At 29.5% G+C, this 17,151-nt stretch overlaps 7 protein-coding genes across 7 annotated transcripts; 2 read left to right on the top strand and 5 right to left on the bottom strand.

Moving 5' to 3' along the window:
* Positions 1-317: 317 nt before the first annotated feature.
* Positions 318-2,439, bottom strand: PPL_01262 (uncharacterized protein; the record flags this gene model as incomplete). Its single annotated transcript, XM_020572277.1, has 3 exons — positions 318-355; positions 387-2,336; positions 2,412-2,439. 3 exons carry the CDS (start codon positions 2,437-2,439, stop codon positions 318-320), a joined length of 2,016 nt encoding a protein of 671 aa, XP_020438135.1.
* Positions 2,440-2,594: 155 nt separating this feature from the next.
* Positions 2,595-5,851, bottom strand: PPL_01261 (uncharacterized protein; the record flags this gene model as incomplete). Its single annotated transcript, XM_020572276.1, has 5 exons — positions 2,595-2,605; positions 2,748-2,968; positions 3,038-5,050; positions 5,112-5,180; positions 5,265-5,851. 5 exons carry the CDS (start codon positions 5,849-5,851, stop codon positions 2,595-2,597), a joined length of 2,901 nt encoding a protein of 966 aa, XP_020438134.1.
* Positions 5,852-5,964: 113 nt separating this feature from the next.
* Positions 5,965-9,541, bottom strand: PPL_01260 (uncharacterized protein; the record flags this gene model as incomplete). Its single annotated transcript, XM_020572275.1, has 5 exons — positions 5,965-6,025; positions 6,179-6,222; positions 6,288-6,324; positions 7,763-7,808; positions 9,325-9,541. The coding sequence occupies 5 exons, from the start codon at positions 9,539-9,541 to the stop codon at positions 5,965-5,967; spliced, it is 405 nt and encodes a 134-aa protein (XP_020438133.1).
* A 1,416-nt stretch (positions 9,542-10,957) lies between these two features.
* PPL_01259 (uncharacterized protein) lies at positions 10,958-11,731 on the bottom strand (the record flags this gene model as incomplete). Its single annotated transcript, XM_020572274.1, has 1 exon — positions 10,958-11,731. The coding sequence occupies one exon, from the start codon at positions 11,729-11,731 to the stop codon at positions 10,958-10,960; it is 774 nt and encodes a 257-aa protein (XP_020438132.1).
* A 223-nt stretch (positions 11,732-11,954) lies between these two features.
* PPL_01258 (uncharacterized protein) lies at positions 11,955-13,548 on the bottom strand (the record flags this gene model as incomplete). Its single annotated transcript, XM_020572273.1, has 4 exons — positions 11,955-11,964; positions 12,018-13,267; positions 13,335-13,399; positions 13,470-13,548. 4 exons carry the CDS (start codon positions 13,546-13,548, stop codon positions 11,955-11,957), a joined length of 1,404 nt encoding a protein of 467 aa, XP_020438131.1.
* A 215-nt stretch (positions 13,549-13,763) lies between these two features.
* Positions 13,764-15,584, top strand: PPL_01257 (uncharacterized protein; the record flags this gene model as incomplete). Its single annotated transcript, XM_020572272.1, has 5 exons — positions 13,764-13,799; positions 13,830-13,862; positions 13,980-14,097; positions 14,189-15,432; positions 15,537-15,584. 5 exons carry the CDS (start codon positions 13,764-13,766, stop codon positions 15,582-15,584), a joined length of 1,479 nt encoding a protein of 492 aa, XP_020438130.1.
* Positions 15,585-16,086: 502 nt separating this feature from the next.
* On the top strand, positions 16,087-17,136 carry PPL_01256 (uncharacterized protein; the record flags this gene model as incomplete). The annotated part of the gene is made up of 1 exon (XM_020572271.1): positions 16,087-17,136. One exon carries the CDS (start codon positions 16,087-16,089, stop codon positions 17,134-17,136), a length of 1,050 nt encoding a protein of 349 aa, XP_020438129.1.
* Positions 17,137-17,151: the final 15 nt, after the last annotated feature.

The raw sequence follows: 17,151 nt of genomic DNA, 5'->3' as shown, positions 1-17,151 counted from the left end.
TTAACATTGCTATTTTTTTTTTTATTTTTTATTTTTATTGTTTTCTAGTTGTTCATTTGATTTTCGTTTGAGATTATTTTCGTTTGTTTTGATTTCTTTAGAGATCATTGTAAGTATACCAGTTGGATCACCAAACTTTGAAATGGTTTCACCTAAAGAAAGTTGAATTCCTTTTCTATGAATCCACAATAATTTTTGAGAATAATCACGAAGATTTGGTGTAAAATTCTGTGCTTGCTTGGTTAATAATTTCATTGCATAGGAATCCATTCCAAATATTAAGTCGAGAATTTCGTTTGATGATCGTTGAAGCAGAACTAACAACTTGTCTCGCAAAACTTGATTCCATTGAAATCTGTGATTTTCATATAGGTATCTTAATATACCTGGATGTTGTATCTTTGTCATTAGTTCTTCAACATTAAAGTGGGTGATATTAAGATCTGAGAAGGGTTCGTTCTTCAAAACATTGAAGATCAATTCTGGATCTTGTATTAACTTGGCATCGAATTTCAGACAATCCTTGGCATTGTTGGACAACCAATGGAGGAATTCTATTGATTGTACTTGAAAATAAAGATAAGTTCCAATATAACAATCAACAAGAAACATTCGATGAAGAATTGGTGCATATTTAATGGTACTACCAAGCACATTTTTTCTCCATCCACCTCCCCATCCTCTTTGTTTCCGTGTTACTTGGATGATTCCTTCATATTTCACAATATTATCCAATTGTTGTTTATCATTGGCTCTTTCAATGATTTGACCTGCTTGTTTTGAAAGCGATCCATCTTGTTCAACAACCTTTCCACGAATTACCAACTGATCGAATATGAATGAACCAAATCGCGCAGTAGTATCATAGTCATGAATATCTACTTGCCATCCATCAATATTATCCATGAGATAAAGAATTGATTCTTTAGATCCTGCTTTTTGATGTGATCTTTCATATATTATACAAGAATTACCATGATTTCTAAGATCTTCTTTAAAGTTTCTGAATAACTTTAGACCTTGTTTGATGAAAAGTCTCTTCATGTATTCAACCATTTCAATTGCAAGATTGCCATCTTTCCTTTCGAAAAGTGATGAAACACATCGATAAATACATTCTTGAAGAGGTACCTGCAAAATAGATCGATCGATATCCATTCTATTTATAAGATACTCTATTTGATTGCGTGACCCATGATTGAACAACAAAGTTAATGTCTTTCGAACATTGGTTTCATCTTCTACATTTCCACGATCATCTACCTTCATACTGAGCGATACGATTTTCGATAGAATGTCTTCGATGATTGTTTGGTTTGATATATTTAATTCTTCAGCCAATTGAAGTTTAATTCTAATGATACGTGAGACTGTCTTGCCAACAATATCAATAGAATTAAATTTGTGATAATGCATTACATCGAGTAGAATGAGATTATAACAGAGATTGTCAATCTGTGACGATTCTTGAATTGGAAATTGATTGATTACACTATCTTTCATTGATAAGAGGTAATTGGTGTCTGTTTCCGAAGCAAATCCAAGATGATTACTCTCTTTATTAACCATGAGATATGATAAAAGTTCCATAGCATTGCTCAGAGAGAGACTACCGTTAAATATCGGCTCTATTAATTTTGAACCAAATGTATAACCATGTTTCTTTAATAATCGATAGACAAAAACATTGTCATCTCTTAATGTTGGATTATAATGTAATTGGGTGAGTCTAGTCTTGAACTTGTACATGATAACATCCTCTCCAAATTTAGCGAATAACCAATCAATTGATTGACACTTTGTATGATGCAATATCGAATCCATTAGTTTTTCATCCAATTCATTTACAGGATCGATTCCATTTTCCAAGAGATAATCGAGAATTTCAATATGACCACCAAGCAAAGCACCTTTAAATGCACCATCTCTTTTCAATAGAATCGGAAATGTTTGATTGAGAAGTATCTTTACTATTTCAATGTTACCAGCTCTACATGCATTTGATATCAAATCTTTTGACAAGAATAAAGTATCTCTGTACTTGTTGTAAACCAACATAAATTGATTGAGATCTGTAACTTTTATACAAAAAATTGACAAGTCATAACTTGAGATCTCAAAATATTGACCTGTTTTAATCTTATCAACAATCAAACCAATATGATTGTTGTTAATCATTTCATATGCTTTGTTCCAATGATTGTACTTTCGCTTTGAAAACAAGAATATTTCATCTTGAACTGAATGACCATTGATATCTTCACTCACATGTTTCAATATCTTTTGAAGAAGTACCTTATTTTTAAATACTTTTCTTAGACATATTTCTTTAATATCTATATAAACCAATCAAACAAATAAAATTAGTATTTTTTTAAAGATGTAAAAATTTATCAAATTTTTGTTCTTACAGTTGTTATTTATTGACATTGATGACATTTATATTGTAAAGAATAATATTTAAAAGAATAAATTATAAAAACACAAGGACTTGAATTCCCTTAAGAGCAACCGATTCTTAGAAATGAAAATTACAAAAAAATAACTTTTTGTTTTTTATGGGAATAAAACTACAGTTGACAATTATTGAGAAATTATTGAATATCTTTTAAAAAACAAACTAGATTTTAGAAAAGTAATTCAATTTTTTGATCTGTGTAGTTCTAAATTAATCAATAAATAATTTTATTTTATAGGAATATAATTGAGCAGTATTTATATTTTGGATAGATATTTAATTGAAAAACTAGATTTCTTGAATCTTTCATAACTGTCGGTCTCCATCAATATAAAGATATGCTGCTGGGCATCATTAAAGATTGTATCTAAATTGGCGATCATTCCATTCTCATCTTTGTTGATCATTGATTCCTCTATTTTCTTTACACAACTTCTTGGAAGATTCACCTGATTGCTTGATCTTTCAGTTATATATTGATTAAATATTTTCGGACATTCGGTATTTTTACTAGAATTGAAAAAAAGAATAAAGTTAATAATCATTGTCTGAAATTATTAAAAGTGTAAAGCTTTTTACCTTGTGGAATCTAAAGATTTATAGTTTTCGATTCTTGTCCAACAATCTAAATTCTCAACAGAGAATTCGGTTGTTAGGAATGCACGAAGACAATCTTTGCCATCTTGGTCGAGGAGTAGTTCAGCGAGTGGTGGAAGTGGCTTGGAATTGTTTAAAACTTTGAGATACTGTTTCAAATCCATTTCAGAGGCGATGGTTCCTCTTCTTTCTCTTCGACCGCTACTTTGATCAAAAACATCCGAAACACTTTCATCATTTTTGATTGTATTTTGTGGCGAGATTTGTTGTGATGGTGAGAGGCTATCATTACCGTTGGTGGTGGTGGATTCATTGTCAGCTTTACTGTTGATCGTTTGGAGTGGAGTGGCAACGGGTTTGGAAACAAGTGGTCTGGTAAGATTCAATACGGTCGCCATCTTTTGGAGCACATGAGGTCTCTGAGGTGGAACTTTAATTTTGTTTACACTGCTTGTCAGTGACATTTGTGAAGATTGATGTGTTAATGTTGGAACAGCATTGGAATCATGTTGTTGATGATTATGTTGTTTTGATAATGTTAGTGAAGTTGGAGTAAGTGTTGTTGCGGCAATTGAAGAGGATGCAACCAAGTTTGGTGAAAGTGGAGGAGACGATACATTGGAGTGTGAAGATATATCGGAGAGTTGTGATTGTTCCTCTGCCAATTGTTGTTGGTTGATAATAGAGGAGGAAGTTGATGTCATAGTACCACTATCGTAGGCAGTGTGAGAATTGAAACTTTCGGAAATTGATATGGTTTCAGTGACTATCATCTCATTATTTAGCTGTTGTTGTTCGATTATTATTGGAATTTCGGTGGTTGTTGCAATTGTGTGTCTTCTAGAGCCATTGGTAAACTCGGCTGACTCCTTCTTGAGTTGTTTCTCCAACTTCTTTTCGGCTTTCTTTTCTTTCTTTTCACGCTTCTCCTCGTCACGTTTCTTCTTTTTGAGATCGGCCTTTTCTTTCTTTGCCAACTGCTTCTCCTCACGCTTCTGTTGATCGATGAAACTGTTTCCAAGAACAAGCGATGACATTGAACTCCAGCGAGGTGAAATAACTGGAGATGGATCTTTTTCTCTGTCTGACAATGGTGATTTAGGTGATGTCGTTGTTGTAGTTGTTGGAGTGGGAGTAGCCAATGCTGGTATGGAAATTGAGTTGAGTGGTGGTGACAGGGTTGTTGGCGATATCACTTTATTCTTGCCGTCGTACTGAATCTCCATCATAGACTTGGTTGAATCTCTCAACGATAGCTTTAAGTGTGGTTTGGGCTTGGGTTTGATTCTCTTGGGTGTATAGTAAGTATTGGTGATAGCAGTGGGCGATGCCTGTATCACTACAGAGTTGCCATTGGAGTTGAACAAACGCTCATTGCTATGTTGTTTTGGTGGGAATTTAAATGGTACGAATTCACTATTCGATCTTTTTGGTGTTGATAAAGATGGAACATTGAGACTCATACTGTTACTATTATTATTATTACTGTTGTTGTTGGTGGAAATTGTAGTTGTATACATCGTATTCTTTCTTGTGTACATTAAATTGGTGTTATTAATATTAGTGGAACCATTGGCAGTACCAGCTAGATCTTCGGATGATATGGATTTTAAACTGATTGGTTGGTAGAGACTACCTCCACCAGCACCAATTGGCAGAGATTGATGTCGTTGTCTCTGAGTCTCGAAAGTGACCAACGATTTGATTGCACGTGAATTCGATTCATCCATTAGATAATCGACGATTGCCTCGATACCAAGCTCGACTACTTCCATCGGAGGTAACACCACTGGGTTTCCATACAACTCGAGAATAAACAATGTCAGCTCTGAAATTTGAACTGGAATGATATCGATTTCATTGTTTGATAAATAAAGTTCTTTAAGCTGTACCATTTGATTGATCTCTTTTGGAATCGAAGTGATCATATTATCTGACAAATCCAATGATTGAATAGTACTTATATTTAAAATTGATTTTGGAAACTTTTTAAATCTAAATAAAATAAAAAATTTTTAATATGATTTCTATTTAAAAAAGATAAAGCAGTACATACTTATTTCTACCTAATTTTAATATTTGTAATGATTGTAATTTCTTAAATGATTTGGGTAGTTTTTTAAATCTAAAATAAATATTAATTATTATTGTTAGTTTTTTTTTTTTTGTTGAGTGATTATCATTTATTTTTGTAATTAAATAAACTTACTTGTTCTTTTCCAAATTTAATGAAGTTAATAATTGAAAATTCTGAAAGAATTCATCTGGAATTGATAATATACGATTGTTACTACAAACAAGTGACTCTACTTTATCTTTTTCACATGGTAATTTGTTTGGAATCTTTGTAAAGTCTCTACCAGAAAAATCGACAACGACACCACCGTTGTCACCAGTGTATATGGTACCCATTGATAATATTTCAGAGTTTCCTGTTCCGCTTGATATATTTGAGAAATCAGAGTAGGACGATGATGATGAGAACGGTGTAAATGAACTGATCGACTCTTCTCTATTCAGACTTTTACTTATTGATTGAACTAAATGATTATTACTATTATTAATATTATTCGTACAATTATTAATATTACTATCTTTTTCTAAATGATGATTATGCTGATTATTAATATCTAAATTGGTTGTTGTTGGTTGAACTATTGGAAGAACTTGAAATGGTTCAGTTTGATTATATAGGTGTTGAGGTTGATGTTGAGGTGAGAGTGGTAATTGTGGTTGTTGTGGAGGTGGTGGTTGATGTATTAATTGTGATTCCTTTAAAGATATGGAAGAATCCATTTTAAAATTAGTATTTGATTTTTATTTTTATAATTATACAGAGAAGGATGATATTTATATTATTAACTTTATATATATATTAAAGACGAAAATTATATTTATAAATATAATGATTATTTTCTTGTTATTGCTGCTGGTGATGATGATGATGATGATATTAGTTTGTATTTTTCTCTTTTGAAGATGACATGGAAACAAATAAAATATAAAAATAATAATATTTTAATACAATTGTCCTGTCTTTTTTTTGGTTGCTATTACTACTATTGAATTTAACAACAATTGATTTATTAATAATACAAATAAATAAAATATTTATTTATTTACAAAATTGGTTGTTTGGATGCGCATACGGTTTGATTTTGATGTGACTAATGATGATGGTGATGATGTTGATATGGTGTTGATGTAATGTTACTAAATTCATAAAAAATACAAAAAAGGTCACAGCGTGTCTATTTTCAATGTTTAAACTATATAAATAAATAAAATAAATAATATATACAATTGAAATACCAAAATAAAAAACAATAATACAAGAAATATATAATTCTAAATTGTACAAGTTCTTATTTGGTTTGTGTTTTGAATTATTGTTGCTGTTGTTGTTGTTGTAGTTGTTGTTATTATTGAGATTTAGTATTTTGAAATGTAACTACTAAGATTTTGGTAATGATTATTGATTCTGTTTGAATGGGTTTAGTTGTTTGTTTGTTTGGTTTGATTGTCTTCTTGATATTTTAATATAAATATATGGTAATTAATTGATTGATTGATTGTTCTGGGTTCGAGAAAGTATATATGTGTTTATATGTTCTGTTTTGTTGTGTTGTGATGGGTTTGATTGAAAAAAGTGGGAAAATATAAATAGTTGTTTTTGATCGTTGATATTGGTATTGTACACGAATTTGATTATTTATTACAAGTGCAAAATTGAATAAATATTTAAATAATAATAATTGATATATAAATATATATATTTAAATTTATTTTAACCATCACTAAAATAATAATAATTTAAATAATATGATGCTTTTTTTTTTGTTTTCTTATTGACAATTTGATTGATTGATAAAATTCTATAAATATTTTATTATATAGTTGTGTGTGTTGCTTGTGTGTGATTGTGGGTGTGATGTTTTTATATATCTGTGTGTGATTGTGGGTGTGTGTATGTAATTTTTTTATTTTTTATCAAATTAATTTATTTGTTTTTTTTTTTTTTTTTTTTGATAACAGTAGTATAAGTAGATTATATATGGTATTATTAATTTAAGTAATAATACTGTTAGAATGTCGGTTAGAGTACGCACATGAAATTAGCTAACTTGATGTATTGTTAATATTGATGATGTGAATCACTTATTGTTTAATATTAAACATAAGAAAAAGACACTACTATCTCATTAACTATCTACCTATACTACAATAATGTTGTTGTTGTTGAAAAAACACACCAACCATAAACACAATATATGTATGTATCTATAATTTCTTTCAAAACATAAAAAGGGTAATATGATTGTTTAGTTTTTTGGTTTTTGTTAGGGTTTATGGGGTATATGTGGTTGATTGTGGTTCATCACATGATGTCTAAATTAATAGTGTGTTGTGGAGTTTTAGTTAATGATTATGTGTGTGATACTAGTAGCAGTGTGTTTTTGTGTTAAAGGGGAATAGCATAAACACACAAATTTTACAAAATTAGGATTGATTATATTAATGATTTAAAAATGTTTGTTGTGAGATTATTTGTTTGTTTTTGAAGCCTATTTTTTTCATACTTGAAAAGAAACCGAACCATCTTTGATGAATTCAATAGTTGAGCTGTATTGATTATGATGTGAGGGTAGGATTCTTTTGATATTTACATTGGCTGATACCAACACAATCACAAATACTTAGAATTACGAGCTGAGCGATTTAAAAGTTGGATTGTTTAATATAAAATATGCTTCTAAATATATATATTATTAAAAAATTAAAATAAAGAAATTGAACGTAAATTTTGGATTTGTTAACAAACCAACCTTTATGTTAATGTAAATTTTTAATAAATTTGAAAGAAAGTTAAACAAGTATAAAGTCGTTATAAACATAAAAATAAAAAAGTTTTTGTTTAATTAAATAAATATCCTTAATGATTTATGTTTTTTTGTTTTTAACTGGTTGGTAAACTAACCAAATTTGTAGAACTGGATTTGTAAGCTTACAAACTTGTTGTTTTTTTTTTGAAAAATGATTAATTAAACTATTTGATTGGAAGTTGCAAAAAAAAAAAAAAAACAAAGACTCTTGTAATAAAAATGTAGAGTGATTTTAAACTATGATTGATGTCACTTGCAAATGGTGAACAATAGTTAAATTGTTAGATTAGTTGATGAGTAGAAGGTAGATAGATTATTATGGTTGGATGTTTTTATCTACATGAAAGAGTGAAAATCTTTTTACCATTCGATTTTTTGCAATTTTAAAAGTGGTAAAAAGATAAATTAAATCTACATTTTCTAACGGTCTATTATTATCCTTTAAATACTATTATGGTCCATTTGTAATCATCAATATCAAAAAGGTAAATTTTTGACCTACCTTTTCACAATAAAACTATTTCGAGATAATAACAAGTGAACCAACTAAATTTTTATCTTCCTAAAAACTTTACTATGATATAATAATTATTTATATCTATTCTTGTGATCGGTCTGATAGCTGTCAAATAAAAAAATTGGTTATTTTAGATGAATGCAGTGCTAATAATTAATTAAAAAAAAAAGCAATAGGATTTTTCAGCTAATGAGTTTGAAATTTGAACTCGAGACATAAAATATATATGTTTATGAAAATGCTTTTGATTAACAAACACACCACTTTACCATAATTTGTTGATGTATATCATATGGATCAATCAAAACCACCACTTCAACACCACTAACATCAACATCAATGATAACAACTACATTTTGAACATGTAAATATCCCAAATTTTAAATTATCACGATTGTTTTAATTTATATAACATAATATGTTTATAAATATTAAAGAAGTGTTGTTAAAGTGAAAGCATTAAAAGAATGAATCTTATTATTTTTTAAAGGTGATATTGATTGGTTGGATTTGATTGATTTGATTTTTTTCAGTGGTTTTTATTTTTATTTTTATTTTTATTTGGTTGGATTTGTTTATGGATCGATATGTTGTTATGGTTAGCAATTAAAGGTGATTATTAATTTTGCTATATATATTTATTTTTTTATTACCTAATGTCAAACTAATATAATTATAAACGTTTTTAGGTTCGATAAGAAAAAATGGAAAAAGTTAAAAATGGATTTTTGATTGAATTGTTACTGTAGTTTTTGTAATTTTAACATAGAGAGTAGGTATCTATTACTGTCATTGTTACTCTCTCTTTTTATTCAATATTGTTTTGAATGTTTAAATAAACATCTATTGGAAATTCAATAAATACATACCCTGAGAATTAAAATAGAAATGATGATGTTTCGAAAGTTGTATGTATATGTGATTAACAATGATATATATGTTTTTTGAGAATTGTTGGGATACAAATAAAAGAGTATATTGAGATGATTGTTTTAAAATTGATGTTGGTATCATATCATCTTGTGGTAAAAGTAAACATGAGTGAGAAAATGGGAAAGTGGGAAGATAGATAGTGTCAGTATACATATATTTTAGAGTGGTGATGATGATGAAAATAATGGATGGTGTTGGAGAGTAGTGGGGTTTGTTTGTGATTTATTGTTTGATTTTTGTACGGACGGTCCGTGTGAAATATTTTTCATCATCCATAACTGAGAGTCTATGGATTTATAGGTTAGGTTTGTCTTCTAGTAATTACTGTGAGTTCCATAATTGATGCTATAGTAGTAGTTGTAGTATATAGTGATAGGTGTGTGGAAAAATGACGATCTGCTCTATGATATGATTATTTAATTTATTCTCAAATGATGTATAAAACAACAACTTTTATCCAACTCACTGTTATCTAATATGATATGTTAAGCAATATCATTACTCGTTACAAATAATATATTAATTAAAATAAACAATAATAATTTATTTATATATCTGAAAGTAAACTCTACTCGACGAATAGTTAATTATTTAATAGACCAAAAATATATTGGTTTTTTTGTAGATTTATTGCTCTTGGTATCGATTCATTTCGGTATATAAAAATAAAACAACAAACAAAAACTAATCATCCCCATATTTGGTTGCTGGGCATCGGAAGATGCCGATTGATATTAATGGATTTTTTTTGATTTTTAATTTATTTTTGATTTTCTTTTTTTTTGTTTTGTTTTTTTATCAACTTTATTGGAGATTACCAAAGATGAAGTGTTTATAACGTTTGTCACATGTAAAGATAGATGAAGTTATATTTACTTTTCAAAAGAAGTGAACTTTTTTTTTGCTTCCTGAATCTTTTTTAGCTTTTATCTTATCTTGATAATTAGATTATTAAATACTAAAAACACTAAACAACAACAAGTTATCTAATTCTATTATATCTATATTATTTACAAACTTGTAAACCTCTTTTGATCATCAAATCAAATGCACATCCTTTTACTTTTAAACAGAAAGGATGATGTAAAAACTAAAACAAAAAAATATCATTAAAAATAAAAAATCTGATTACTGAGGGATTAAATTAATGTGTTGTTTAGTTCCTGGGCGGAAACATGGTGTTTTGGGTACAGCTGTCTCTTTGTAACACCCCGCCTACTTACGAAAAGATGGGTTTTTTTTATTTTTTTATTTTTTTATTTATTTTTGTTTCCGTCACATGTGGAACTTTCATTGGCTGAAATGAAAAGTCGAAAAAAAAATTATCTCCTTTAGTGCTGCTCCCAATAACCTTTTTTTTCTAACCTACAACATGATAAATAATCAACTTCACTAACTAATCAAAACAAATCAATAAAATAATAAAATAAAAAAGTGTCAAATTAATATTATTTGAAAAAGATTTTTCAAATGTAATTTAATTATTGTAAAAGTAAATAATTAGAATAATGCTTGTTTGTTTTTTTTTTGGCAAACTTTGGGGATTATTTTAATGTAATTTATTCATTATCATTGATCACTGTACAAGTTTTTGAGTTCAAAGTTTAGTTTATCCAACACTGGATGATCTTTGTGTGAGGCACAATAAAAGTCTGGTTCAAACGGTTGAAAACGTACTTTGCCATCGGAAGTTGGTGCACCCATCTCTCTATAATATGTACAGTTTCTCTGAGGATACTCATATGGCGGGAATAGCAACTCCAGAATAGCACTAGAGCTCTCGAGTGAACGGAATCTATGCAGGACGGAATCAGGCGAAAGAAAACTCCTACAATTCTCTTTTGTCATTACTTGTCTTCCACGATAGATTGCACTTATCGATTGTGATTGTGGTGTTGTTGTATTTATATTTGAATTGATTGAACCTACTGTTGTTGTTTTTGTTTCATTATTATTATCTTTTTCATTTTCTTGTAATTGTTCAAAAGAATCGATTGTAATTGAACCATATAACATCTTACTGAGTATCTGCATGTGTGGATGTGAATGTAGTGGAATGGTTGAACCTCTTGGCATTGCAAATATAGAGAGTGTGAAACTCTTGTTTTCGAGTAATGGGTAGTAGGAGATCGGATATCCATACGGTGTTTTATAAGCAGGATTCAAATACAACAGTTTGTTTGATGTCAAATCGGTCTGATCATCTATATTCAAATCCTCTAACGTCAGCTGATCAAAAGACTGTTGTAATTCACTGACCAACTCGAGACTTGCTTTACTGTGTGATGGCAAAGGTAGTTGTTTTGCAATAGATATTAAATTCTTTAATCTTAATGATATCATTTATTTTAACTATTACAAACTTAAACAGAAATATATTATATAAACTAATTTGGTGAAAAAACAAAAAAAAAAAACATGATGTTTCGTATACCAAAAAAATGATCATGTGTAGATTATGTGTAAATTAGTAAAGATACTTTTAACAGATAGTTATGCTAGTTTATAAATAATATAGCTAATAAATGAGTGAATATTTATTGAGGGAAGATGAAAGGGACACATATCAAGATTTTCTTAATAAATAAAGATTCTGTTAAATAGATTTAAATAGATATAGTTTATTTACAATGAATTCACAGACTTCCTGCTTAGAATCTGTAATTTTAGTTTCTCGAAAAGGTCTTGACTTTGATCTTGTGTTTGTGTTTGTGAAATGGTTGTATTGTTATTAACTTGATCATCATCATCATCGTTATTATTATTACTATTGTTATTAGTAATTGGGTATTGTGAAGATGATTGCAATGTTGGTGAGGGAAGTGAAAGTAATGATGGTGGTGATAAAACTGGTGATGGTAATGATAAAACTGGAGAATTACTATTCGATTTTTTGTTGTTTGTTGTTTGTTTTTTCTTGCTGGTCGTGGTTGCTGTTGTCTTTGGTTTAGCAGTGAGCTGTTCGTATTCATATAGTTCCTCTATGATCTCTTCTTTTGTCTTTGGATTCATACTGTCGCACTGACTATTATGTCTAAGTGTATACTCTTTGTGTCGATTGATCAATGTTTGTCGATCGCCATTCGTCCTCAATCCCAAACTCTTTAATGAATCTTTTATCTGTTTAATCTTCATAATAGAATAACATAGCTTTGCCAAAGGTGTCAAACGTTTTGGTTGAATTATCAACAATTGTTGGTTATTATTATTATTATTATTTAGAATTGGTTGAATCGATTGTGAATTGATTGTTGGTTGTGAAGTTTCTATTTCGTCATCATCTTCATTATTGTGATTATTGATATTTTTGTTTGCAGATTTGTTGTTGTAGTTATTACTGTCAGAGAGTGGTACCGATACAACTAAACGGTCTTCTTTATGTAACTCTTGACTCGATTGTGATTTACGTGGTGATGTCGATGATCTTCCTTTACGTTTATTGTTCGAAGACGATCCAACTGACAGCGTATCAGAGAATATAGAATCATCATATTTAATACCTTCTTTCTGTGATCTTGATCTTGTCATCATTCTACCTGGTGTTTGTTGTTGTTGTTGTTGACTACTATTATTACTATTATTACTCTTAAAATCATTATCATTATCATCATAATGATGATTAGCAGTCTTTAATTTCTTATCATTTGTATGTTTAGTTGATGATGATGAAATTGATGATGATGATGATGATCTCTTCTTTACTATTGATGCATAAGTTGTTTGTTGTGTCGAGATGATTTGAGTCGATGAAATACTGCTGTCGTCTGTCGATAACAACAATTCAGATGAATCACCATTCTTTTTCTCTAAAGTCTGCTTTAGAGCGGTCACTAATTCATCTAATAATCTATTGTTCCTCAATTCAGAAGTACTTGCAGCCTATAGCAATAAAAAGTTTTAATTATTATTAATATTATTATGTTAAAATAAGTTTCTAATTATTTACCTTTCTACAAATCGGACAATGTAAATTTGGTTGTGAAAAGTATTTCTTTATACATAATGAACAAACTGTGTTTTATTAATAATTGAAATAATAATGACAGTTAATTTATAGATAGTCTGTTTGGTTTCCACTTACAATTATGTGAACATGTTATTATCATCAATGCAGTATCAAAGAAATCAAAACATATAGGACATTTCAATAGATGATCCATTTACAAACAAATCTTTAGTATCATTATATATATATATATATATATAATTAAAAAAAAAACAATTTGTAGCGAAAATATATAATTACTTAATCTTATTCTATTTTAAGTGACACTTTTTTAAAAATAAACAATTGATTGGCGCGCCTTTTTTTTGATTTTTTTAAAAAACAACAACAACATGATCATTAAATTTATTACACTTTGTTAAAACAATAATGAACGATAATATTAATAATAATGAACATAAACTTGTAAATCTACCATATATTTTAATTATAAAGATATTTGATTATATCAATGGTAATATAGATAAAGTTTGTTTCAGTTTAGTTTGCAAGAAATGGTTTCAAAATAGAGATAAATACTTTAAATTTAATACCGAAAGGTTGGTCATACGACCATCGTACGTACACAGTTATTTTTTTTTAAAGTCATACAAACAGCTTTACTTGAATTCAATGACAAATAAAAATAATTGTAAATTAATTATTCGTGAATATGCAACTAAAATGAGTGGACAAACTGTATTCGATTATGTAACATTAAATGGTAATCTAGTCCTAAATAAAGTAAAGGTAATAACCTATAGGTATTAATATTCATATCGATTCTATATATATATATATATATATATTTATAGAAAGACTATGTGACTATGTTATACCTCGTAATTGTAATTCAGTTACAATGCCAAGTGTTATCGATGAGAAGAATCTCGAGTATCTTAGTTTGGCTTTGTACAACTCGAATGTCACCGATGTCAGTGGTTATCAACCGACAAAGAGTGGACCGCTCTCACACAAGTTGAAATCGATTGTTTGGTTTAAATTGAAAACGTTGGAACCTGGCAGTTTCTTTGAGGGACTCACTACCGTTCAACTTTGGAATGTGACATCTATTCCGGTGGGTGTGCTACCTCTGTCACTAAGAAAGTTTACAGTTGGATCAATCAAGGAGAAGCTTGTACCTGGTTGTTTTCCCAATGGTTTGGTGGAGCTAAGCATCACGGGACACAATTATAACTCGTTTGAACCGGGAGTATTGCCTTTGTCATTGCGAAGGCTAACCGGTTCAGTAAAGTTATCGACACTGACAACTCCACTGAAATTGACGAAAGGATCACTACCACCGAATCTAGAGTTCTTTAGTTTCGATCCACTCGATCCGTTGGACGACGATGTAGATCTACCGATGTCGTTGGATACTCTAAAGATAGCGCCATTCTCATGGATACCAAAGATTAGAGTGCTTTCGAATCTACGACGATTGGAATTAGTTGGCCATACCGATTCTCGATTAGCATTCGGTGACATTCCGAATGGAGTTTACTCTTTATTAATATCTAATTGTAGTTTCAATGGAAATGTACTACCTTTATCTGTGAAGCATCTGCATTTGGTTGATTGTGAATATTCATTCACAGCCGAAAGTGGTGGAGTTCAACGACAATTGGATAAATTGATATTGTCTGGAACAACCAGATTCAACAATACACTTTTCACATTGAAAATAGCGCTACTCGATCTCAGAGAGTATCAACACCCACTGAATGTTCAAGAGGAGATTGCACCATCGCAAATAGAGCAGGTTAAATTCTCATCGAAATCTCTTTCAAAGATTTTCGCTGACCAAACGATGGTGGAGCTACCGTATATCCAACAGCAAATCATTGCTACAAAGGCTAGACAGTTTTTGGAATCCAAGTTTTTGTTAAGTAGATCCACCAACTTTACAAAGCTTATATTGACCACTGCTAGGACTGGTCAAGGATGGACAAAACTTCGTTTAATCGATTCCAATGGATATTATATTTTGATTGGTAAACTCTCTTTCCACTTAATGGTCGGAATATTCCACGAGTCTAATTGCACACAGCCTCTTAAAGTCTGTTACAGCCATTACTATGACTGAGACCAAAGCCAAATTTCAAAATCGACAACCTTTTTTTTTTTTCAAATGAAATAAACAATATTTCTTTATAAATAAAGAATCTCATTGTAGTTATAAAATATATAAATTACTATATGATCAAATAAATAATTTTTAATGGAAATCAAAATAATATCTAAATTTACTAGAGGAATAACAAACATCAAAAACAAAAACTCAAGCTTCAAAATTTAATATTAAACTTTAAATATTTTTAAAAAAAGATAGAAATAAATTGTTATTTTATTTTTTTTACCTCTTTTAATTATTATCTAATCTTGTATCCCCAAGTTATTAATCCCTTTTTTGACATTTCTGTTTTTTTTGTTTTTTTCAAACATTTACAAACATTTATTTTTTTAGATTATAACTGAAGCTAGTTTATTTTTTTTTATGTTTTGTTTGTAATCTTACATATATGTATAGTATTTGAAAGTTAAATAAAGTAGTCCATATCATTATATCAACTATCCCAACAATATCCATATATAATTATATATATTGTTCAAGATTTATAGAATCTCATATTATTTATCATAGATTATTATCTTATCTTATTTATCCCTTATAGTAGAATATCAAAGTAATAGTAAACATTAATTGTTAATTATGGCTGACGATGCTAATACATTGAAGCCTTATAAATGTCAGCATGATGGATGTGACAAGTCCTACACGCGATTCTATCATGTAGTTAGACATTGTTCACAGTTCCATCGGTGCTCCGGTGCCAAAAACATCTGTCCAAACGAGATACACTTTAGGACTGAAAAGGGATCGGTTATCAATCTAGAGACAAGAGAAAGAAAGAAAAAGCCTAAAACAACAACGACCACCGGTGGTGGTGGAGGACGTGTTAGTGGTGGTGGTAGTGACTCTGACTATCATTACTACACAACAAGCTCATCGGGTACACCACCAGAACATCGATATGGAGCAAGATCCACCAGAGGAGTACATTCTAACAACTATAACAATCAAGAGTTTGATATTTATAACAACTATAATAATAATAATAGTAATAGTAATGATAACAATATTAGTAATAGTGGTCATAGTCATGGTCATAATTATAGTACAGATGACTCTATGATTTATACAGAGAAGCCGTCACCCAACAAACTACTGATAATTAAGTGTCCACATCAATCGTGTACCCGTTGTTTCACAACAAAGGAAATGCTTAGCAGTCATCTGAAAGAGATCGAACACAATTGTCAGAGTCCATTCCTTTGCAGAGGTTGTGAGAAGCAAAAAGAAGTACAATCAAGGAATAAGCAAAGAATGTTAGACGAGCAACATCAACAACAGGTGCAAAATAATAATAGTAACAACAACAACAACAACAACAATAATAATAATAGAACATTAAAACTTTCTATTAAAAGAAAAGCAGAAACAAATTTAGCAGATAATAATAATAATGAGAGTGATGAAGAGACAGAGGATGAAGATGAAGAAGACATAGATGATAAAATTAAAATGTTACATAATCAAAGACAAGATAAACCTTTAAAATTAAATATTACAAACCAACAACTTCAAAATAATATTAATAGTAACAACAATAATATCAATAATAATAATAGTAGCAACAATAATGCAATTTCTTTAAAACCACCTTTAGTTCCACCATCAATGTTATACGCAGAACTATAGATGTGTTTTATATAA

Source organism: Heterostelium album (assembly GCF_000004825.1).
Source record: "Heterostelium album PN500 unplaced genomic scaffold PPL_contig1, whole genome shotgun sequence".
In the NCBI taxonomy this organism is placed as follows: domain Eukaryota; phylum Evosea; class Eumycetozoa; order Acytosteliales; family Acytosteliaceae; genus Heterostelium; species Heterostelium album.
The sequence above is the reverse complement of the archived record's forward strand: the minus strand, read 5'-3'. Positions and strand labels throughout refer to the sequence as shown.